Below are 25,474 nucleotides of genomic sequence, written 5' to 3'. Positions count from 1 at the left end.
CATAAAATTTTTCATCTAAGCGTCATCTAAGCGTTCTTTTATGGGCAAAGCGCTGGAACTAAGCTTAAAATGCATACGGCCACCTGTGCGAATTGGGTAACCTTTGATATGCTCGAATAAACAAAGCCGCAGAAACTCAGGAATCAAGACTCATTTAGAAAGATAGAACCCTATAGCATCCAGAATGATACAGTACGACAACTAATGCGGAAATGATTTTCACATTCTCACGGACATCGAAATGTAATATTGTGCAAAGACAAAAATATTTGACATGTAGGACTACAGCGGGAAAACGGGTCTCATATAAACGGGAAACAGAGCTAAAGAGCTGGATACAAACATTAAACAAGAAAATGAAGACTGAAAGGTACCGTCGCTTCGGAGTCGAACTATCTCGTCGTAGATCTCCGTCTTAAACGCCCTTATTCTGAATAACGACGTATTCATTTTTCGATCGAATGTGGTTCGATCGAACCATAGCTACCTTTGATTTTGCTAGCGTTATGGGGAATACAAATGAAATACGAGGGAAAAAACGATACGACGTTATTCAGAATAAGGGCGAAAATCGTGCCTGGCGGTTCTTCATCTGATTATATACGATTGCTATCCATCACGGAATGAACACTACGACTATCTGCGTATGTTAATTCATAGTATAGTGAAGATATGTTCTTCGGGAGACTTTAGAAATTCAAGTTTTTTTTTGTTTTACGATAGTGATAAAATTTACTCTTTTAGCATAACCTCGCTGTTGAATGAATATCTAGCGATAGAAATATATTCCAAAATAACTAAAAATAAATGCTTTCATAGAACTGTTTTCGAAATATATGGGAGCGATTTCACGCGCTTAATCATCGTGTGAAATCTGCTCCGTTCACTTCTACACAGTCACGTTATCCAAATGCTTTGAAAACTCCTTTCCAGCATTTAAAATATTCTTGGTGAGCAAGATTAGACCAACTGTTCAAATCGAAGTACTTGATCTACAACGGAAAGGAAAATAAGAGTAGCGTCTTAGCAATATTATGATTCGAAGCTAGTACCTGCGCAAATACCATTTTTATATTTTTCTCCATGCTGTAAATTCTTCTTTCTATTTCGGGGTTTACTGGGCGAATTAAACAGTATTTCGGCATCCGTAATAACCAATCAACCGTTGTTCTTCTGGTTCGCACAAATCGCGTTCGATTTATTTAGGGACAAATTATATTTTGCAAATAAACTACACGTAACCAAGGTTCTGGTAACTATTATTCAAAATCAACAGATTTCGTCCTTTGTTGCCAGTTTCAATAATTTTCCAATCAATTTCGTTTTGACATTACCAGTTACTGAGGGGTACTTAAATTTACGATACAGTTTTTATAGGCGAGTGGCAGGTCGTGTCGTCGGCTGAACTGTCAAAATGTGTTCAATTGATTGAGGTTAGCAGTGACGGTAAAAAACCTAATAAAGACTTCCCGACAGTGAAAGCAGGGTCAGGAAGCAGCTTACTGTAAATAATCAACAATAATTCTCACATCTTCTTTTTAAACTAATTCCATTTTTTCACAGTTACCGGAAAATTTCTCCGAAATATTTCATCTGAAAATGACTGCGTAATGCCAAGCGACAATGTAAAACGTAAATGACAGTTATCTAGCCAAATATTGGCTTTAGCTGATTGACAATTAGCTGATTTCGGGATGCTTGTCAATCACTGATTAGAACAAGATTTTGCCAAATTTCGGTAAAAATATTGATTACTGAGCAATCAGCAACTAAAACAAAAAAAAATCAGAAAATTTTTTTCAGAAGAACGATTCTAACTTTTTTTTCAACTCAAAATAAAAATCGGTCCTTTAAGGGTAACTAATGCAACACCTAGCAGCATCCTGCCGGTTTTATGAATATTTTCGGACGAAGTCAGCCCTGAATGTTTGATGAGATTAGTAGTACCCCATCTCGCACATACAATCCATATCATAACCCATCCCTCTACTTGGCTATTTCACATGTTACATAATGCAAAACTGGCTGAGAAACCCACATCAGAAAAGAAAAACTGCAAACAATTTAATAAAAAAAAATCCGGAAGAGAAATTTGTAATTCAATTCAATGACGACTGCCTTGTTCCTGTAAATGCATTCACTAGTAGCACGTGCGCATCATTGCACTGGTGGCAGACACGTTATGCTCTATGCTGCAATAGGCACAACAGAAAGGCGGAAAAGTATGTTGCATGCTTTTTGCACCCGATTGTGCTACTACTCGGTTTCGGTTTCCACTACTGACTTTCGTGCTGCGGGACCTGGCGAAAGGGGAAATGCAACTGAGTAACAATCAGTGGGTGGGAAAACATGTTTTGCTGTTAAAGTTTCGCATATAGATAATGATAAATCCCTTCCTAATTGTCGTCTTTTCTTACAGCCGTTCGCTATGGACGTGTTCCGAAGAAATCCCGAGAAACCGGAAATTGTACCGATGAAATGAATGTTTGTGTGAACTCGACGACACCAACTCAGGTGTCCCAATTGAGCAGCTGCGGAGGAACTCCCACCACGGCAGTCACTGTGATTAGTGCCAGCAATAATATTATCAATAATAATAATAATAATAATAATAACAACAACAACAACAACAACAGCAACAATAACAACAATATCATCAGTAATAACAACAATAACAACAACAGTCTTGGCACCGGTGCCATAACCGGATCCATGACTAACTGTGCGGAAATTAGCACATCGACGGCGGTTGTCAACTCCATTCTACCGGATTCGATGACTTTCAGCCCACCTGAGCTGTCCATCTATGATATTATCCATTGCGTTGCGCAAGCGCATCGTGGCCATTGCACCTACACCACCGAATTGGTTAAGGAACTAAGCCGAATATCGCTGATCAACTATAGTGAGAAGAATAATGTAAGTATAATATGTTACTTTGTTCAATAACAGTTTATAGTAACAAGTTCCAGTTTATACACCAGTTTTATCAGTAAGGACTGTACTAAAAAAAAAAGCAACTGACAAAAATTTTCACCAAACATTTTATTTAAGTCGGATATTTTTTAAACTCTCAGGGAATTAATAAACACATATTACACAGAAAAAATAATGAAATTTACACGACATTTAAACCAATGATACTTTGAAATTGACATTAGTTGAATCAAAAATTTGATTGAAAACCTGTTTCGATGTAAAAGTAAATTGGAATGCCTTGATTTTTCAATGAATAATACAATATATTTTAATTTACGCTTTGATTTGCCTTTAAAGTATATAGGATAATAAAGGCCTGAGAAGTAACTTTATATTCAATTTCCTGCTCCAAATATGTGTATGAAAACAGATGTAAATATTTTTATCTGTGTAGCTATGGTTTTTCAAAATTGGTTTTTTCAACCTCCTCTCCTAGCCATCAAATTATGCGCAACACTTGCGACATCTCTCTTACAATCTTTCTACTATTCTATTTCTCTACTAAGATTTGAATCCTTGTCGTTTTTGTCGACTTTCCCTATTTTCCAAAGCTCTCCCTTTCCAATCGCCCAGAATTTTCGTATTGGGCAAGGTTTGGCGGATAGGCCTCCTTCGGTACAAAACAAGAAACGTTATTTTCGTGCCACTCCGTCACCGGTTTCGTGTAACGGAACAATGCAAGTTCCGGCCAAAACAGAGTGTCATTTTCGTGAGACCGGAGGAAGGGCAACAGTTGCTTCTGGAAGATTTCTTCTTTTTATATTGACGAATTTCGACCCAGCTCGAACAAATGTTGGTAGCAGCCTCTCAAATTCTAATGAAACTTTCTGAGCATGTACACTTTGTCACAAAAAGCAACTTTGAATACATTGTTTTTCCAAAATTGAACTAGACTGTTTTTCAAGAATAGTCAAAATTTTTTAATTTATTTTTTTATCTTTTTTTATAAATATAAACAATAGGTATAGAATTCGCTCAAACTTCGCCAAATGTCATATACCAATCGATTCAGCTCGACGAACTGAGCAAATGTCCGTGTGTGTATGTGTGTGTTGTGAACAAAGAGGTCGAGATCTCAGAGATGGTTGGACCGATTTTGATCAAACTAGTCGCAAATGAAAAGTCTCCCAGTACGCTATTGAATGGTTTTGAGATTGGATGTTTACTTTTTGAGTTATAAGAAGTTTTATGTCAAAATTTTCAGTTTTTTAAGGTATCTGTCACAATTAACCTTGAAAACAGAATATATGTTCAGACTTAGATTCCGCACAGTAATACCTATCGAACAAGCCATAGATTGTAAAAATCCGTCCATTTTTAACGGAAATATCGATTTTTTTTGTGTAAGCGACTTTTCCCCCTAATCAAGCAGTAGAAGTTTTGAGCGCTGTCTGGCAAAGAAATGCTTGCGAGCAACATAAAACACGATTTTTTATACTGTTACATACACTTGTTTCTAAGTACCCAAAAGACTGTGTACAGCATGATATTTTGCCTCGGGCCGATTTTAGCACGGTTCGTTTTTGGCAACATAATCTTTCGAGTATGCCATATGTAAACCAGATGATGGCAGAATTTTCGAGTTGAAAGCAATTCCATAATTATATTGATTTAAACTACTTACAGCAATAAATGCAGGAAGAACATAACTTCCATATACCATTCGAATCAGTTCGTCGAGATCATCAAATGCGTGTGTGACAAATAATTTCACTCAATTTTTTTCGAAGATGACTCAACCGTTTTCTACAAACTCAGATTCATATGAAAAGTCGTATACTCCCAAACAAGGCTCCTGAATTATGTTTGGCTCCGACCTCTGGCTCCGGAGCTACAGGATGATATGTGAAACGAAATTTAAACTGTGTAACTCATTTTTCTCGTAGATGGCTGAACCGATCTAAGATTCAAATGAAAAGTTTTAAGATTCTAAATAAACATCTTGTTTTTCATCCAGATCCAACTTCCGGTTTCGGAGATATAGGGTGATTAGTATAAAAATGTCTATTTCACATAAATTAATCAGGTTTATCGGGTTTGCAGATTTGGATAGTCGATAACTAAATAAACATATTTCATTTTTGGTTGTATTCAGTTTTCGTTTAGGAAGGCACGTAAAAACTTAATTCGCACTACGATTTCTCAAAGATGTCTACATTGATTTTCAAACATTTTGAAACAAATGTAAACTATACAGCTACTCAGGTGAATTTGTCTGACTTCGGCTACATCGAATTTCGAATTCCGGTTCCAGTATCGAATCGTTTCTCTAAGCTCAATCGTTTTCTCAAAAAAGCCAGATTTCAGATACAAAAGTTCAAATTAAAATAAATCTAATTTTATCCAATTCTGACTTCCAATTCTGGAATTGCTTTAAAGTTGGACTCAAAAATATTGTATTTTATTCGTCATATGGGTTCCTGAATACCGGCTCTGGAAGTACCTTAAATTACTCTAAACTCTAAAGTGGAAATTTCTTAGACATATCATGGAATGTTTAATCGATTGTTACACTTTTAGATTCAAATTCGATCCGATTTGCAGTTTCGATATTACAGAGTAATGAGTGATTAAAATCTCAAATTGCCACTTAAAGCGACGGACATTAGAATAATGTCATGAAAACTGAAACACCGAAAAATATTCATGCAAAAAACACATGCGGATGGATAAAAAAAAGGTATCATCTCACTGCTAGATGGATTAAGCACGTTTTTTTCAAATAGTTTTGGTGGATAACCGACAAATCCTGCATAAAAGTTTTGTTCTAGCGATTTTCACTAAATCAGCCAAATTTTCGAGTAAAAGTACTGAAATCTTATCCTTATTTAGTCCCACACTGAAAAAAATTTACTTCAAAAATTTAAAATCGATTAACATAAAAAAACAATTTTTGATTTTGATAAAATTTTGTCCGAAGATAGGTGATTCTGTTCCTTTCCAACCGCTCATATAGTGCAAGATAAGCACTTTTAAGGATAAATAAACTTTTCTAACAAAAACTTTTATCGTTATATTCATTTATTTACACCCGGCTCTAACTAAGTTGCGGTCTTTCCTAACAAAAACTATTTTTTGTCCAAACTGATTTTTTTATCCAATGTTTTTTTTTTATTGAAAACGAAATTTATCTCAAACTCATTTTCATCCAAGATTCCAATAAAACTCAATTTATGAGAAAATTACACCGAACACCCTTTTGCTAGTTGCCCGATGTTAATAAAAAGTATTAGTGTTTTTTACGTTTTTTGTTTCGCCCCTTTAAGTGATGGTATAAAATTTCCAACACACTTTACCCCTAAAATTTCGGAACCGAAAATCGAATTCAAATGAAAATCAGCAATGTTGTATGGAACCATAAGACCATTCATTAAATTCTAACTTTGGGAAAATCGGTCACGCCATCTCTGAGAAAAATTAGTACGCATATTTCATTTTTTTGCACATTTTATCGCATAACTCCGGAACCGAGAGTCAAATCCAAATAAAATTCAAGAATGTTGTATGGGATATTAAGGCCTTCCATTTGAATCTAAGTTTGTAAAATTCGGTTAAGCTATCTCTGAGAAAAGCACTTATTTAAACAATTTTTTGCACATTTTACCCCATATCTTCCAACCCGGAAGTCGGATTCAGACTTCGGTTCGGTTTTCACATAACCTTTCCATATGAGAATGTCAAAAAGAAGTCTAGCTTATTTCAATAGGCAGTCGAGATAAAAAACAAAGTTATCAAAGTGGCTTTTTATGATAAAGTCTATATGTCGAGAAAGTTTCATTTAAATTTGAGAGGGTGTTGCAAAATCCGAACACGATTTTGCGCGAAATTCGTCTATTCGTGTAGCATACTGAAAAAAAAACTTGATCTAAGGAACGTTTGAATACTATTGGGCACAACTATCCAGCAATTTCATTGAATACAGCATTCTAAATTCCAGTCTCATTTTAATTCGAAAATTTTCCCAGATGATTAAAAAATCTAGATAACACCAAATCTTTACGATTCATGCAATTTTCCGACATTTGGCATCAGATTTTGGTGGCTATTTTTTAAGATCAAAAATTTTCAAACTTTGACCGCTCGGTGGCACTACTTACTCATGTTCGAATTATGTCGTTTTCGTTTTTAAATTGCACTACACCGGTGTAGGTAAGGTGGCACTGAAATCGTTCGTTTTTGCCAATTGCACTACACCAGTGCTACACTTTTTCTGCACCGACACCACTGGTGTAGCACTCATCAAAAGTATGGTGTAGCTCTGTCCCGCATAGCGTTTTGGCTACCTGGGCAGCCATGGCCACCAGAAGGCTACCAAAATTGATTCAGTTACGGTTGTCAAATCCAATTTGACAAAACAAAGTCGCCTGTATCCAAGTTAGCCGAGTGTTTTCATCTTCTCACCTTCGCTGAAAATGTCAAAGATTTCAATGTGGAAAAATCCTGGTGGATACGGTTGTATCGTTTGAGTTGTATTCCTGGCAGCGGTGAGGCAGCCGGTCACCAGAATGTCTGCCAGCCATATTTTTCCAGCTGGCAGCGTTTAGTCAGCCGTCTGGCAGCCATGCGTATGCGGGGTGCAATGGAATCGTTTATGGTAGTCCATGGTTACTGTTTATGTTTTCGTCATTTTTGTTCGTTTATTCATGCCTCCATGTAGCACTGCACCGGTGTAGTGCAAATTAAAAACGAAAACGCCATTAGATAAAATTTTTCATAGGGACTTATTTTCAGATGCTTAATCATTTTATCATTACGGGTTTAGAATATTACGGATGACCCTTCTGTATAGGCACCCTACTATTAGGAACATAAATACGTTCGTACCTATTTCTCCGAAAGTTGAAACTTTATTGGCAAAAAAATCTTCAGGCCATGAATATTCTGAACGGCCGTTGATGATGATACATGGCCAGGGTATTCATACCTTGCCCGACGTTTTTGATTATCGTAATGAACCCATCACCACTAACAATTCGATGCAAGAGAACCTTTTCTTTTGTGCCCTGGGAGTACTAGTAAAGAACCGACGTTCGACGTCCCTTGGCTTCAGTTCATACGGCATCCAAATGAAAAACCAATGATGTCGTCGATGATAAGAATATGTGTCGGAAAAATATTAAAGATACAAATCGATCTCACACAATTTTACTATTTTCGACTGAGTAATCAACACACTGTTTTCTGAGTATCGTTTTCGCAAGGTTTGGAGATTATGTCGTATGCCGCTTTGAAGTCAATGAATAGGTGATGCGTGGGTACGTGGGTACGTATTCACGACACTTCTGGAGTACTTGTCTTATCGCGAATATGTGATCCGTAGTGGCGCGGGCTCCAGTAAATCCCGCTTGGTACGGCCCTATGAATTCCTTAGCTATTGGTGACGGCAAAGGATTTGGGAGAGCACCTTGTAGGCGGCGTTCAGCAATGTGATTGCGCGGTAATGGCAACAATATAGCTCAACGCCCTTTTTGTAGACGGGACATACTGCTCCATCCATCCATTCCTGCGGTAGAATCTCCTCCTCCCAAATCCTAGAAATCATCCAGTGCAGCGCTCTAGCCAGTGCCTCTCCTGCATGTTTGAGCAGCTCGCCTGGTAACTGGTCATTGCCCGCGGCTTTGTTGTTCCTCAGCTTGCCCATATTGATTCCCGTGCCGTTCTCTGTATCTTGTGCGTCGCCATTCAGATGCTCGTCATAGTACTGCTTCCACCTGTCGATCACCTCACGTTCGTTCGTGAGAAGGTTACCACTGGTATCTCTGCACATTTCGGCCTGTGGAGTGTAGCTTCCACGTGAGCGGTTCACCTTCTCATGGAACTTCTATGTGTCATTTGCGCGGTACAGCTGTTTCATCGCTTCGCGATCATGGTCTTCCTGGTGGCGCTTTTTCCTCCGGAAAACCGTGTTCTGTCTGTTCCGCGCCTGTCTGTATCGTTCCTCGTTCGCTCTAGTGCGGTGTTGCAGCATCCTCGCCCTTGCTGCATTCTTCTCTTCGACCAACTGCTGACATTCGCCGTCAAACCAGTCATTTCTTCGATTCGATAACCTCGTACCTAGTACGGTTGCAGCAGTGCTACTCACGGCGGACCGTATGTTCCTCCAGCTGTCTTCAAAAGTCGCCGCGCCATGCTGTTCTTCTGTTGGTAGCACTAGCTCCAGTTGTTCTGGATTCGTATTCCTCTGCAGTACGAACACTACGTAGCTGCTCGAGGTTGAGTCCCGGCGTTCCTGTGCGACGAGTATTGTACACCGTCGATAGTTTTGAGCGCATACAAACCGCGACAAGGTAGTGGTCAGAATCAATGTTGGCACTGCGGTAAGTGCGGATATTGATGACGTCGGAGAAGAATCGCCCGTCGATGAAAACGTGGTCTATTTGAATTTCCGTACGTTGATCAGGTGATCTCCAGGTGACATTGTGGATATCTTTGCGGGGGAAGAAGGAATATTTACCTTATAATGAGTTATTATTTCGAAAAACGTAGAACCGAATTTAATGGTTTACTTCCAGTAGCTGAAACTTCGGTAGTTCATAATTTTCACTTCGTTATGCGCTCCTGGGAGCAAATAAAGAGTATAACATACGTTTAGTATCCGAACTTTATTTTGTTGCGACTTCACTTACAACCGCCTCATCATTCTGTGACTCTCAACCTTTTCAGCTTCTTTTCCATACACTTGATTCGATTGAAGACCAACGCAGCTGGTTATGGCAACAGTATGCTCTACGGATGACACCTTCGGTGCAGAGGGTTGTCGAATTTGCCAAGCGAGTTCCTGGCTTCGGAGAGTTCCTTCAAGATGACCAGTTGATTCTTATAAAGCTTGGTTTCTTCGAAGTTTGGCTGAGTCACGTGGCCAAAGCGACCAGCGATTCGTCACTTACATTCGATGACGGGGTTTACGTCACGCGACACCAGCTGGAGGTGATATACAATGTGAGTATCATTTAGTTAGAATTTCAAATTCAGTTTTCTATAAACATACGGTTTTAGGTCGAGTATGCTGACGCATTGTTCAATTTTACCAACGGCCTGAACAATTGCTGTTTGAGTGATACCGAAATTGGACTGTACTCTGCGCTGATTTTACTTTCCGATCGACCCGGACTCACCGAAACCAAAATGATTCTGAAAACGCGCGAATGCATTGCGGAAGCACTGAGGGTGCAGATTACCAGAACCCGATCTGATGCCGTCACCGCTCTGCAGATAATGCCGGCACTAGAGGCTAAAATTCACGAATTACGAACATTGGGAGAAAAGCATTTCGTCCAGTTGGAGTGGTTCAGACAGAACTGGAGCTCCATCCGCTTGCCGCCCTTGTTTGCGGAAATTTTTGACGTTCCCAAATGCGAGGAAGATTTGCAGTGAGATGCTGCAGTACTATGGCCAATTCTATCATGTATTGCTGATAATTCGTATAAGTAAAGTAATATCGAAAAATAAGACTTGCCAAATCTATATGAATATAATATTATTAATAATACAAATGTAACTAAGATCAATGTTAGTTGAAACGAATTTGCATTGGCTTCTTCACAATCATTCCAAACTTGCTGGTTGTAGCGAATCTTTAACTATTCAAATATCAAAATTAGATAGCCAAATTAAGCTCATCATTATCGTATACCAAGCTAGTTTAATAGAACAACAACCAATATCAGAATCATACACTATTTACATATCATTGATATCGATGTGAATTTGAAACCAGTAGACCTTAACCACAATACAAACAATTGACATTTCTTCCTCTCTTAGAAGTAGAAAACCCTCAACCAATTAGTACACCCTCATTAGTACACATACACACAAACACTTAATGTGGTGCTTTCGTAGTTGAAAGATCTTATCATTAAATATGAAAACCATATACAATGAGATTTAGAAAGTTAGTCAAAACCCCGCATTTTCAACCCCGCGCAAAAGAACCACACGAGTGTTATCGAAGACAAATAATAACTAAACTGTAAAACAACTGTGAATTCCTTCCTGGTGAATTGAGTCACTTTCGAAAAGTGGAACACTACTGAACTACTAAGCTGTTTTTAGAATACAATGTTTTCAAGTAAATCGCGCAATTGAGACAAACTGTAATGTGACATTTTAGTTTGAATTGATGGGAGAAGTTGCGCACAGACCCACATACACACACACAAACATGTGAACGCGATAAGTAGATAAGTGAATGAACTGGTGCTGTACCTTTAAACTGTAATTTTAGGCAAATTTTAACTGAATGGTAGCTTTTAAGGTATTTTCGATCGGTAGCGGAAGCAACTTGGAATATTTGAAATTGCGTGTCAAGTAATTAGTGAAACATTGAGTGTATCCTTTGATTTGCGTAAACAACTTCTGCGAACAAAGCTAACTAAACTACTATGTGAACAACAAGAAAAACAAAAACTGTTGATTAGTGTATTTTATAAGTGCGCGTCGCAAAACTTTTTGATTCCGAATCTCTTAAACGCTTCATTGTTTCGCTCTAAGCAATTTGCTTGATTGTGAGAACATATATTTTTGACTTTTATATTACACTTACATTGAAACAATGGAAGACTACCCTATAGAAAATAAAGTATCTATTTATATGTATTGTTATTTACGTGTAGTAAATTTACAGTTGACGAAGGCTAATAGAACAAACAACTGATATACTTGAATCCGCCTATGTACACTTTAATTTGATTGTTATTTGATTGTATATTTTATTGCTTAGTTAATAATGTGAAATACACTGTAACGGGAGGAACGTTACAGCCAACTGATTAGGTAAGCTTTTTCTTGAATTGTTTTTTTTTTTCGTTTATTATGTATCACATGTGCTATGAATCTCAACTTCTAAAGTACTATATTTTTATTACTGGCAAATGCCCGGCTACTGATGAATGCAAAATAAATAAAATAGTGAATTTAAATGAAAAGCCTGTTTTAATCCACCTAGTGGTGTTATGATGCCTTTCTCATATAACTCATGTATCCATTGATATTACTAAGGGATTCTTCAAAAAACATTTCTTCAAATATTGAATAAGAACAAAAAAATTGTTCGGGCATTAGTATAACTTTTAACAGTTTTTACCCATGTTAAAAGGAGTCTCACTTTGTTGTTCCGTAACCGGAAGTGAGATCAGAACAAAGGTCAAAGGCAGTTCCGGAACCAGAAACGATTATCCGGTATACCTAAAATCAACGTATTTGGTCATCAACTAACCATACCTACCTAAATGAGGAATTATACGGCTATTTGAATGTATTGGGATTGATTTTTCCATGTCATGTTTGAATACACGCTCCTGAAAATGAAATTATTTATATTTATCAGCTTGTAATTCCGGAACTAGTAGTTGTATCTGGATGCAATTCGATAGGATTATATGGGGTTGAAAGACCTTTCATTTGATCGATCGGGTGGAATTTAAGGAGAGTATCAGAAAGTAGCAACAATGATTATTGAATAAAAAAGCGAAAAAACATATATTTTGACATAAGTTTTCGACATATTGTAGAAAAATTACATTTTTATGCATTTCACTGATTATATTGAAGAAAATCCTAGTTTCTGTGAAACACTCGCACTTTGGACATTCTTCATTAAATTCTGCACAGTTACTTTTGTGACTTTCCTGGTGGCAGCTGTCCAGTTTTTTTTACTCCTGAATGTTTTGGGACACTGTACCTTCCTTCCGAAAGTGCCGCTTGACAATTGCCCAATACCTTTCAATTGGCCGAAGATCCGGGCAGTTCGGTGGGTTGATGTCCTTTTCCACGAATTGTACATTATTTTTTGACAACCCCTGTAAAACGGAGTTGGCGTCAAGGTTGCTGATCCTATCAATGAAACATTACTCGTGAACTATTCTCTTCACCGGCGATGCTCTACCCGTGCGGCGAGCAGTTTGTATATATTCCGTGTCTGCTTTATTCATTCTTTCCTTCCACTCAGAGAATTGAACCGCTTGGCAAAGCAAGCAAGCATCTTATATGCACTCTGTTGGCTCACAGTGAGTTCGTTTCGAAGCATTTAGGTAGAAAGCTATGCGGTGGTGATGATGACTCGCGTTGAGTCGAATTTTCTACTCACGGTGATTCGTTCTGTGCGACGTATGGCAGTACAACTGAATGACCGCCCAGGATAAAATTTTATTCCTGTATAAAGCTTATAAGAAAGATGTCGAATCTTTTTGAATTGTCTTCACTGCACATTTCTTCGGTGTTTGCTATACTTCAATCGTGATTTGTAGCGTTAGGGACAACTTTGATACCTGCCAGAATATGTTATTGATTAATCATCAAACTGTAAAGGGTTATTAATGGAGCGTTTTTGTGTGTCGTAAATATGTAACTTTCACTCCTATTCCATAGTTCTATAATAAATTCATTTTGTGTTTCGATCGAGTTCGACTTTTCCAAACAAATTATACCTCATTCGAAATGCCAAATTGGTATTTTTCATTCGGTCGAATGTAGGGTTGTTTATTATGCCTGAGAAGTAATAGTCCCAAACTTTTGTCAATTATTATTGTTTCTCATGATCGTGAAACTATTTATATACCGATTACAAAGCCATTCGACGATCGTTACCTTAATAATTATAAACATATGTGATGACACTAATAATTGCTTTTAATTTCATGTTAATCATTCATAATAAACTAATAGTATTTGTATTGACTTCGAGACAAGTTGTATCGAACCAAGTCAACTACCAAAAAGATTGAGACCAACTTTGATGATAAACACTATCAGTTCGTACAAATACTAGAAGAACCATAAACACCAAATAATTCCGTCACATTCAATATACAGGGCGTTAGAGCTACAATATAATAGAAACTAAAACCGAAATAGAACTTCTATAATTTTGTATAAGGCACTAATTTGGAGGCCAACATAAGATTTTACTGAAGAATGATATTTCTATTATTATCAAAAACAAACAAACTCTCTACAGTTACTTGTTGGAAACTGTGCCATGGATAATCGTGCAATGAAGGCCTTCCGCAGTTTCCAATAACGAAATAAATATCTAAAAATCAAGTATCATAAAATCAAACACAACAAAATTATCTGTCTCGTGACATTAGTGACGTTAAATAAAGTGGAATTAAATGCATTTTTTTTTCTTGATCCTATATTCTCCTACTATCTCCTGATTATGTGATAACAGAATTATATTTCATTTGGACTCTTTGTATGTGATCCTTGAAGTATTCACGTAAAAATTTTTTTGCTCAACATAGTTTTAAGGTGAATAATACAATGAGTAGTTTCAAAACTGAATGTGTGATATGAGTAACAAAAATTCTAGATCGCACTATCTGACAAATCGATAAACCACGCGGATTGTGTTATTTTTCAAATTGAAATCGTTTCCTCTGTAATATGAATATTGTAAAATGTTATGAAATTGAATTTACAATTTCTTCTAGCGAAGGTTCTTTTTAAAAAAAAGCTAAACTGATCCCTTCGGGAGTCAATTGTAGAACATTTTATTTTCAATAAATTTTTGACAGCAATATCAGATTGTAATCTTAATTTGATTTCAGCTCATCAATTTCTCCACTTATATCACATTACGTTATTATTTTGCTGTTTGCTTTTGGAAAAAATCTTACGAGGCAATAGTTTTGTTAAACTCCAAAAATGATAATATTAAATGCAAAAATTTAATGAATGCATTAAAATAGGACTAAGTTAATAAGGCGATACAAAAATGCAAAAGTAAATTTCAATGGAACATCTATTCCTCCAATTTTATGTTGCGTTTTACAAAATGCTTCGACATCCTGTGGCAGTTGGCCGGAACCACAACCGTGATTCTCAATTTAAAAGTCTTAATTTCCTGATCGTAGTACAGTTATTCTAATCGATAATTTGCGTAGATGTATGGTAAAAGATGCTGAATGAGTATTTAGTTAGTAATGACTATTTCTTTGTTAGCCATTCTTCTTAATTGCTTTGATTTTTGCAGAGCAAGCAGTTACATGGCGTCTCAGTATGTTCAAACGTTGTGGAAAACCCTGCACTCCTATTACTTCTATAAATCAAATCTATGCGAAGAAGCGTTAAATTGTGTTTAATATAATAAAAACATGAGAAAATAAATCATCACTGGAATTAAAAGATTAGACTTGCCTCTATAATCAATATTCAGAATATATTTTTGTCACTCTATTTGCATTGCATATTGATATTGCGTATTGGACTTGATCATTCATAATCATATGTGATTTTAAAAAATATCACTGTAGATATTTCAGTCCATTTTCAAAATCATAAATAAAATAAATATCAAACCAACCCGAAAGAGAATCAAAAGTGGTGCTACAGTTATATGTTCCAGTTATAATTCCTTTTATTTTATTTCTTATATAAGCCATATAAACTGCAAAATTTTTACTTTACAAAAGTGATTGTCCTCAGATGATTCAACTCCAGCTTTTTTAAAATCTATCTGCCATTACTTGCCGCAAAATGTCAACAGCACGGAGTACGACGTGAGAATAGTATTCGGTGAAATCTGAATAAACTGTTTCATTAGTTTTATTGCAGTAGGAAGTACATTATATGTACATTAGTATACGATTTTAAACGACGTTTTGAAGTGGACTATCAGTTTTATTTATCAGTTTAATTTTTATCCAACCCAATCGTTTCGCCATCTTCCAATGATAAGTAATGATATTACGTTTAAAGTTTTCCAAGCTAATTTGTGATGTTCAACGCACACTTTTTATCAGGGCAATATCTACGAGACAATTGAACTAAGCAAAATAAAAAATTGCTTCCATCGCATCGCTAATTTTTGTCTTCAATTTTTTTCGTACACTTGCATTCATGATTGCTGGCATTTTGACTCGCAGTGAGTCAAAAATTGACTCAATGTAAGCGCTATTCGTGCCTGATGATACCTGCTCTTGAAATGGTAGAGAATGGCTCACGGCGGAATAGCAACAAGCATGAAAAAGCAAGATCTCTTCTCTCTTGCGAGTCGCTCAGACAGTCACATATTAAGTTTTCCTACCAGATCGGGGCAAATCCTTCATGAAAAGGGTCTTATTGAACTTCTCGATAGTATTTTTGACACTGGTGTGGTGCACTTTCACCCGTTTTGCAATTTCGTTGTACGTGACACCACTCTCTGAGCACCAAGTGTGCGGAATTTTCTTTCGTGTTTCCGGATCAGTTCGACTCATCATTGAAACGATAAACCGTACCGAAACCAATCGATTGCGCAGCTGTTATTGATATGTAAACAAACATGTCACCACAAAACACGCTGCAAAAAATTAAGCCATTTCAGAGTAATAACTGTTTGAATGTTGCTAACTACTTATCGATACACTCCTTAAATGACCCATATAAAATGTGTAAAAGAACCGAGGCTGATCGATACTCGATGATTCAGGAGGAACAATCAAGTGAGTTCTATAACGTGAGTGTATCAATGATCAACTTATACACTTATACAACAACCCCATTTTTTCGACAATTCGTGAAAAATTGTCAGTGACATGCAGTGATAAGTATTACCTGGAACTGGCGATACGCAACACGTGGACAAATTGACAGTTTCAATACATCTATCATATAAGTAAAAACTTTGGTTCTCTGGTTCTGTTAGCCATGGCGACTCCAAACAAATCGTCAAGGTCAAGGAAAATTAACTTGAATGCACTGATTTACGCCGTTTAACGTTACTTAGTAGATAAGAATCCAATTAATTCGACTGCAGTAACGTATTACATGCCGCGAAGCCGGTGGAAGACCGACCAAATCAATACCAAAGGTGCCACCATCCAAATCATCGGCCAAGAGAGCCAAAGCGAAGTCAGGCAATGAAGACATGACGAAATTCTATCCAAGAAAGGAGCATTCGTGGGAAATGTGGTTTCATCAGTTAGTTTAAAAAAAAAGTTCTGCTGAATCCCATCAAATTATTGTTGAAACTTAAGATAGATATACTCTATCGGTCGTAGTTTGTGAAAGTTGGATGTCAGTGTGAAAGACAAATACTACGATAATCTGAAAATGCCGAATAGCATTGATTGTTGGACCAAGACAATACTCAAATTCTAAAACAAATGGCGGAGAAATTAAACGTTAGTCACCGATCCATTTTTGATCATCTAAACGACATTAGAATGATTCAGAATGTGGTAAAATGGGTTCCTCATGAAATAATGTCGGGATGTAAATATAATAAAATAATCTTTGCATTACAGAAACGGTAGACCTGCCACACGTGCTGTTTCTATGCTAATTTTGACAGCTCGATGTGTTTGAAAATCTACGCCAAACTTCCGTCTAACGTTCCAGTCCAAGAAACTGTGAGAAGTCTGTGCCATTATCCTGTACCGAGGATTTAAACTTTGTCTCTTTTTTCTTGTACAGCTTCAACGATCGTATTCTGTCAGATTTATCATGGTTATCGTCACGATTTGAGGTTGTCTTGAAAGTAAACAGTTCTGCTTGTATTTTAGGTCGATCTACAGTTGTAGACAACAGTTCCAGCTTGTTTGGGACATTTCGGACAAAGAGGTTAGGGTGGCTGGAAATTCGGTCCTGTAAGTCCGGTTGTTGACCAAATGTTCTGGAATGCCTACAATCAGGAACCAGCGGCATCCATTCGAGATGCGATAAATATAAAGCTCAGACCTTCAAGACGAACGCGATGCATACCAACTTAAGCCCAAGAGTTACCGGAAATCATGGAATTATCTGTACCAGGAGCCCAAAAAAATCAAGATGCGATTCTTTTCCAAAAATATATGAAACTAAACTAGACTGTAAATGATTTCATGCCATAAGCTCTTGAACAGTAATAATGTGATCCTAATTAAGATATGCGCTCAACAGAATCTAGCCAATGAGAAATTCAAAGTTTATTATTACTTCTATTAACTTCTAAATTCAACAATTTATTAATTGGATTATCTGATTCACCCATTCACTTCAAAATGTTATTATTCGAGCTTGTTATCTACTTATGCTCTAACTTTACGTTTGATTTCACCCATTAGGTTCTGCACAGGATTCTCAGTCTCTTTTCTGGAAGCCTTTACCAAATTTTTATCAACATTTTCGTCATTATTTGCCTGCCTTTTCAAGGTATCCTTTTACAGCGGCCCAAAATATTGTCCTTTGGTACAATGTTGATGTTATTTCCTGCATTTCACTCCTGTTTTGCTTCACCACAGTGACAACGCGCCAAATCAGTTCACCCACAACTACAAATTGTTGACAAACCCATGTCTTTTATAAAATAAATTTCGACTACTTTTAGACCAGAAAAAGATAGTTGATCTTGCAACGTTGTAAAGACCAGGAAGTTCATTGAAATCTGCTTTGACTGATGTTCCTTTCTCCATTGGCACATTACCAAAATCAAAGTCCTGGCACAGCATTCCTTTAGTGGAATTTACCCTTTCTGTTTCAACAGACTTCGCAGCCGATTCTGTAGGAGATAACAACCCGTCACCTTCACGTTTAAGCATCTTGACCGTTACCAACAGCAGACGATTGCCAACCTCAACGACACAAAACAAGAGCGCATAGACATGCCATGTTTTTCCTTTTTATTATCCTGAAGTACTTTGTACAATAAACACGTGAATTAAACCTTTTGTTATATCGAATGTGTTTGACTTGTTTCTCGGTTCCTTTTTCGGTCTATTTGTCCGCTTTCGCGTACCGTGGTTCTGCCCACAGGTTATGGGCCCAGGCTGCAAGTAACCGGAAAAATTTAGAGAATCAGTAGTGTTTGCTTTCGGCGTGGATTCGCATGTGATAAATCTGGTGTAAGATTTTATGCGATCGACAAAATGGCTGATAGTACAAAAGTTACTTTTGCTAAGTTAAGTTCGAGCAACTGGGGTTCGTGGAAACAGCGGATGGAGTGGTTGCTCGAGAAGGAGGATCTATGGGATGTTATTCATTTGGCCAAACCGGAAAATCCAGGATCGGATTGGTTGACTCGCCATCGAAAGGCTCGTGCAAATATAGGTTTATTTTTGGAAGAGAGCCAATTTAAAATCGTGAAGGGTGCCGATGGTGCGCGTGAAATGTGGAATGCTCTTAAAGAGCACCACGAAAAGGCGACAATGTCAACCGTAGTGTTTTACCTAACTCAGTTGTGCGGTGCGAACATGTCCGAGTGTGACGATATGGACAAACATTTGTCGAGTATGGAGGATTTGTTCGATAAACTGACCGCCGCAGGCCAGAATTTAGAAGAGTCTCTAAAAATAGCAATGATTTTCAAAAGTGTTCCGCAATCATATCGGGGCTTGGTGCAAAGCCTACAATGCCGGGCTGATGCAGATTGGACGGTGGTTTCCATAAAAACTCGGCTGTTGGATGAATTCCGGCAGCGGCAGCAGCAAAGTGAATCCCTTCCGGAAAGTGTGAAGGCGATGAAATTGAATGCGGATGGCAGTAAACAGGAGCGGCGATGTTTCTTCTGTAAACAACCTGGGCATGTGAAAGTGCAGTGTAAGAAGTGGTTATCCAAGAATAACATTGGTGTTTCTGTTTCGGGTGCTGATAAAAAGCGAGCATCAAAGGATGCCAATCCAAAAGCGAAACAAGCTCAAGAAACGAGTAACGCGGTGTGTTTTATGGCTGGAAATACAATGTTAGCTAGTTGGGTGATTGACAGTGGTGCTACGGCGCATATGACAAGCGACCGTGCTTTTTTCCACTCATTACGCTCAAGTGTAGAATCGAAAGTGACTCTGGCCGATGGTAATAAAACGAAAGTAAATGGAATCGGCGATGGGGTAGTTTTTGGTGAAGATGGTCGTGGTGGCCGAGTGGAAATCACACTGAAAAGTGTGCTCTACGTACCTGAGCTAGATGGTGGTTTGATTTCGGTGAGCCAGCTAGCAGCAAAAGGTTTTGTTGTAAAATTTGGTGCGACGGATTGTATTATAAGCAATTCTGCCGGTAAGACGGTGGTTGTCGGCGATAAGATCGGCAATCTCTATCGACTGCGTACTGAGCAGCGATCGCTGAAGGTGCGAGGTGTGCATAACGAGCAATGCCAGCATACATGGCATCGCCGTGTGGGTCATCGAGATCCTTCTGTTTTACGGCGTTTGGAAGTGGAGAATCTGGTAAGTGGTTTCAAGTTATCTGATTGTGGTGTTCGCAATACGTGTGAATGTTGTCTTAAGGGGAAATTTGCTAGGAAACCATTTCCCCCGGTGGTTGAACGGAAAGCGACACGACAACTCGATTTGATTCACACGGATTTGTGTGGACCAATGGAAACCACGACTCCTTCTGGAAACCGATACATTATGACGATGATAGATGACTTCAGCCGTTTCACCACTGTCTACTTGCTAAAGAGCAAGAATGAGGCCACTGGAAAAGTTAAGGATTTTGTAAAACGTTGTGAGACACTTTTCGGAAGGAAGCCTGTTGCTATAAGATCTGACGGAGGTGGTGAATATATCAGCCGAGATTTGCGGAAATTTTATGAAGTTGAGGGAATCAAACCGCAGTACACTACCCCGTATACACCACAGCAGAATGGAGTGGCTGAGCGCAAGAACCGCTCACTTCAAGAGATGGCGATCTGCATGCTGGCGGACGCTAATATGGACAAGCAGTACTGGGGTGAAGCTGTGATGACGGCGACGTACATTCAAAATCGTATACCGTCGCGGGTGATCAATAAAACACCGTATGAGTTGTGGACGAACAGTAAACCGGACTTATCGAAGCTTAGAGTATTTGGATGCGTAGCATATGTACATATTCCAGAAGCTAAGCGTTCCAAATTAGATCACAAGGCGGTAAAACTGAGATTCGTTGGGTACTCAGAGGAACATAAAGGGTACCGTTTTCTAAACCCTTCTACGAATCACATTACCTTAAGTCGAGATGCAACGTTCATTGAACTGGAAGATGATTCGGATATGCCGATGAAAGAACAATCGACTACATTGAAAGAATCAACAAATGAAATCGAAATTCCACTGAATAGTCCTGCAGATAGTGATTCAGAATTTGAAGGTTTCGCGAGCGCAGATGAAGGTTCGGATGGACCCTTCCGAGAATGCGATAGATCACGTATGCAGGAGGAGCAAGATTTGACTCAACCGACAAGGCGAACAAGGGGCGTTTTACCACATAGATTTGACGACTACGTGGTGGGTGTTGTGCAAACTTCGTGCGAGGAACCGACAGATCATCGTGAAGCACTTCAAGTGAAGGAGTGGAAAGACGCCATGGATGCTGAGATGCTCTCACATGAGGAGAACTCTACATGGGAGCTTGTTCCTTTGCCAGACGGAAAGAAGCCAATCGGGTCACGATGGGTGTTCAAGCTTAAGAGAAATGAATGCGGCGACACGGTTAAACATAAGGCAAGGTTAGTAGCGCAGGGATTTACTCAGCGTTACGGTGTGGACTATTTGGATGTTTTCGCACCGGTGACACGCCATGAGACATTGCGTGCTTTACTGGCAGTGACCGGAAAGAACAAAATGAGCCTTAGACATTTTGATGTCAGGACGGCTTATTTACACGGAAAACTGGACGAAGAAATTTTCATGCGTCAAGCCCCCGGATATACTGTAGCAGGTAAAGAGGAGTTTGTTTGCAGGCTCAAAAGAAGTATTTACGGGCTCAAGCAAGCGGCGCGGTGTTGGAACCGTGCCCTCCATGCAGTGCTCATCAAGATGGATTTCACCCAATGTAAATCCGACAGTTGTCTGTATTTTCGACGTGATGGGCAGACCACCATTTTCTTACTCGTTTACGTCGATGATCTACTGGTCGGGTGTGTGGACAAAATGAAGATTGATGAAGTATTCCATCAGCTGGAGAAGAAACTGGACATAGTGGATCTTGGAGCAGTCAAGCATTTCTTGGGCTACGATGTTCAACTTGACAATGAAGTTTACAGTTTGCGATTGGAAAGTTACATTGATGCACTTGTGAAGAAGTTCAATCTACAGGATTGCAAGGCATCGAAAACACCAATGGATGCTGGTTATGTTAGGTCCACTGGTGACAGTAAACCATTCGCGGATATAACTCTGTACCGAAGCTTAGTTGGTGCACTTTTATACATATCAATAAACGCTAGACCGGACGTAGCCGTCAGTGTGTCGCTGCTTGGACGGAAAGCAAGCGGACCAACGGATCAGGATTGGAAAGCTGCAAAGCGGGTTGTAAGATTCCTAAAGGGAACAAAATCGCTCAAGCTGAAGTACGGGCCAGGCCACGATGGATGGAAACTCATCGGTTACTCGGACGCCGATTGGGCAGGCGACTTGGCCAGCCGGCGATCCACAACAGGATATGTTTTCTTTTTTGGGAGTGGCCCTATCGCATGGGTAAGCCGTCGACAATCCTGTGTGAGTCTATCATCCATGGAGGCAGAATACATCTCTCTAAGCGATACATGCCAAGAACTAATCTGGTTGCGAAGGCTTATGTTGGATCTTGGAGAGGAACAGCTTGAGGCAACTACGGTATTTGAAGATAATCAAAGTTGCCTGATTTTTGCCAGTGCAGAACGGGCTACAAAACGTTCTAAACACATCGACACACGACGTCACTTTATCAAAGATTTGTGTGATCAGGGTGAAGTGAAGCTTTTGTACTGTCCGTCGGAGAAAATGACTGCCGATGCGCTGACGAAACCGTTGGGTGCTACTAGGTTTTGGCAACTGCTAGTACAACTCGGAGTGTCAGATGTCAAGTAGATTCGGAGCACGAGTTGAGGAGGAGTGTAGGAGATAACAACCCGTCACCTTCACGTTTAATCATCTTGACCGTTACCAACAGCAGACGATTGCCAACCTCAACGACACAAAACAAGAGCGCATAGACATGCCATGTTTTTCCTTTTTATTATCCTGAAGTACTTTGTACAATAAACACGTGAATTAAACCTTTTGTTATATCGAATGTGTTTGACTTGTTTCTCGGTTCCTTTTTCGGTCTATTTGTCCGCTTTCGCGTACCGTGGTTCTGCCCACAGATTCTTAGCTTACAGAATCATTGCGTGACTAGTACTACGATCCAAGAATTGTTTCAAATTTCAATAGGGTATCAACAATAAAAGGAAACTCGGAGGCGAAGAAAGTCGATTTGAAAGTGATTACTGCTACATTTTCTAATGTGAACTAAAATGAGGCATGGAAAATCCTCAGAAAGTTGTCAAATTGGGTTAGGTTAGTTTTATCGCAATGAATTAACATCGACATTACCACCTTAGAGAACTTTTATCATACTTGGGCTATGGTTTTTCAAATTAATTTTTCCGTTTTTATTAGAAATCGTTAAAATTAGTAATTTGAAGTTTTCCTGCCGATTTGACAGCTCTTGCTGAAAAGACAAAATTAAAAGTTTGTGAATCGTTCGTTTAATGTCCAACCGGTTTTTCCTAGCTAGACTAGACGCAGAACAAAGAATAAAAACCTGTCTCGACAATAACAACATAATATATTTCAATTTTTTACGTTTATACAATTTCATTAAAACGATACCATTGAGACTCGTTCATCGATATTTGATTAATCACACCACTAGTGATTATCTAATCTCTCGGCTGAGGATAGTACTGGGTCAACAAAGGAATAATTTTATCAGCAAGCTCTTGTGTGCTGGCGCACAAAAATCTTCTGGACATAAGATCCAACGGACCACCGGAAGGATCCACGCAAACACCTCCAGCCTCCCGCACGATCAAATCACCAGCCGCTATGTCCCAGGCATGGATTCCGAACTCATAGTTAAAATCAGCACCTCCCAGTGCAACCATCGCTATGTTCAATGCTGCAGATCCTAAGCTTCGCATACTGTAAATAGGTATGGCAATAAGCATTGCTATCGAATTATTTTTTTGCGCTGATACAAACCCATGCACAACTCGTATGAGCTTTCCGATGTTTTCCAAAACTACAGAAGTTTTTTCCTCATCTCGGCTAGTACCGAACTCAGTTGTAGCCAGCGCATATTCCAAACGTGATTCACCCGAAACTCGGATCTGATTCCCATTCAAGAATGCTCCTTTCCCCCGGCGTGCGGTGAATTTTTGATTCAGAACTGGGTTATGGATAATGGCTATTTCTGCTACCTGAAAGAATTTCGTATTTGTCATGAAATTTCCTATGGTTATATCATTTACATTATACCTTGTCCACTAACAGGGCAATAGAAATACAAGAATGTGGGAAACTATGGACAAAATTCATTGTCCCATCGACGGGATCAATTATCCATGTTGGTGCACTTGTTAGTTCTGCCTGTTTACCTGCACTGGTTTCTTCTTCTCCGATAAACCTGGCCAATGATAGTTTTGAAATATCGAAATTTTCAATGCTGTGAAGATTTTACTTATGATCGGAATATTTCGCAGTGATTCCATCCATCAGTAATCGTTCAACTTGTTGATCGGTTTCAGTCAATAAATCGATATTACTAGATTTTTCCACCACATTTTTCTTGCCGTAGTTTCGGGCAGCGATAATCTAAAGATAAAGATAATTTAATTAACACTTAACTGCGCTCTGATGTACCGTAAATTTTTGCTTTCAATTGTTTACTATTCTTCACTAATAAAATTTTGTATAAAAGTAGTTCTTCAATACCAATATTTTATTTACTTTGCTTATCAGTTAAGACGTAGATATCTTAATGAAGAAAACTTAGAAAAATACCTTGCCAGCTTCCTCGACTAGGGCCATCACATGGTCGTAACATTCGTCCAAATTGAGAGTCATGATAACTACAAACAAATGATTAGTTTTTGTTTTAAGTGATAAGCAAATATCAGTTTATCCAATAAATATTTTTGGCACTGTAATTTACAACTTCTCTCAGCTGTTCGCACTTTAATAATGTAAAACACACCACACACTTACGCCTTTAAATAGCCTATACACGAGCTTATGTCACGAATTTACGAAAAATCGATAAGCAATCATTTGTGCCTCACCGCCCAAAAGTTGTGGTTAAAACAGTACACGCTAAAAAATCTAGATTGTTTCAAGCAACAAAACGATTAGTTGCTAAACAAATTCAATATTAGATGTTTTAAGCCATAGTATAAAATATTCAAATCGGAATGCGGTTTTTTTAAAATCTGATTTTTATAGAATGCATTGAAAATGAGGTTATTTTAATCTAGCACATAGAACAAGATAACCGTGAAGACTGCACTGTACGTCAGTTTCTGCTCAGTTTTTTTTCGCCCATCATCATATTTGTATTTTTATCCACTCAATCCACAAATTTTCGATTAATATTGAAAACTTGTCTATAATAGCTCCGTCATGATCGAAAAAGAAGGTATTAAGCAAAGAGATTTCATTTAGACATTGTACGCTCAAAACTGTTATACATATACCGAACCATTTATTGCGTACGCAGGAAATAATCAAAATTAAGGGCATATTCAGTAGTGTTATTGTTCTAGATGCATAATTTATGTTAGTTACAAAATTTAAATCTGAATTTTATAACA

General features: G+C 38.3%; 2 protein-coding genes across 3 annotated transcripts in view; one reads left to right on the top strand and one right to left on the bottom strand.

The window, feature by feature from the left end:
- The window catches only part of LOC131435142 (ecdysone-induced protein 78C), an 86,983-nt gene extending 75,077 nt beyond the window's left edge, over positions 1-11,906 (top strand). For both annotated transcript variants that reach the window (XM_058602718.1, XM_058602717.1), the window contains 3 exons: positions 2,420-2,919; positions 9,643-9,918; positions 9,976-11,906. In XM_058602718.1, coding sequence (XP_058458701.1) covers positions 2,420-2,919; positions 9,643-9,918; positions 9,976-10,353 — 1,154 coding nt within the window. In that variant the 3' untranslated portion in view covers positions 10,354-11,906. The remainder of the gene's footprint in view (positions 1-2,419; positions 2,920-9,642; positions 9,919-9,975) is intronic.
- Positions 11,907-23,432: 11,526 nt separating this feature from the next.
- LOC131434833 (inositol monophosphatase 1-like) lies at positions 23,433-24,872 on the bottom strand. The gene is made up of 5 exons (XM_058602020.1): positions 24,669-24,872; positions 24,346-24,479; positions 24,144-24,291; positions 23,868-24,085; positions 23,433-23,807 (listed from the first exon to the last, which is right to left on the bottom strand). The coding sequence occupies exons 1-5, from the start codon at positions 24,729-24,731 to the stop codon at positions 23,546-23,548; spliced, it is 825 nt and encodes a 274-aa protein (XP_058458003.1). The 5' UTR covers positions 24,732-24,872; the 3' UTR covers positions 23,433-23,545.
- Positions 24,873-25,474: the final 602 nt, after the last annotated feature.

This window comes from Malaya genurostris, chromosome 3 (genome assembly GCF_030247185.1).
Source record: "Malaya genurostris strain Urasoe2022 chromosome 3, Malgen_1.1, whole genome shotgun sequence".
Classification (NCBI taxonomy): domain Eukaryota; kingdom Metazoa; phylum Arthropoda; class Insecta; order Diptera; family Culicidae; genus Malaya; species Malaya genurostris.
Note: the sequence above shows the minus strand (reverse complement) of the source record. Positions and strands in the feature narration are given on the sequence as shown.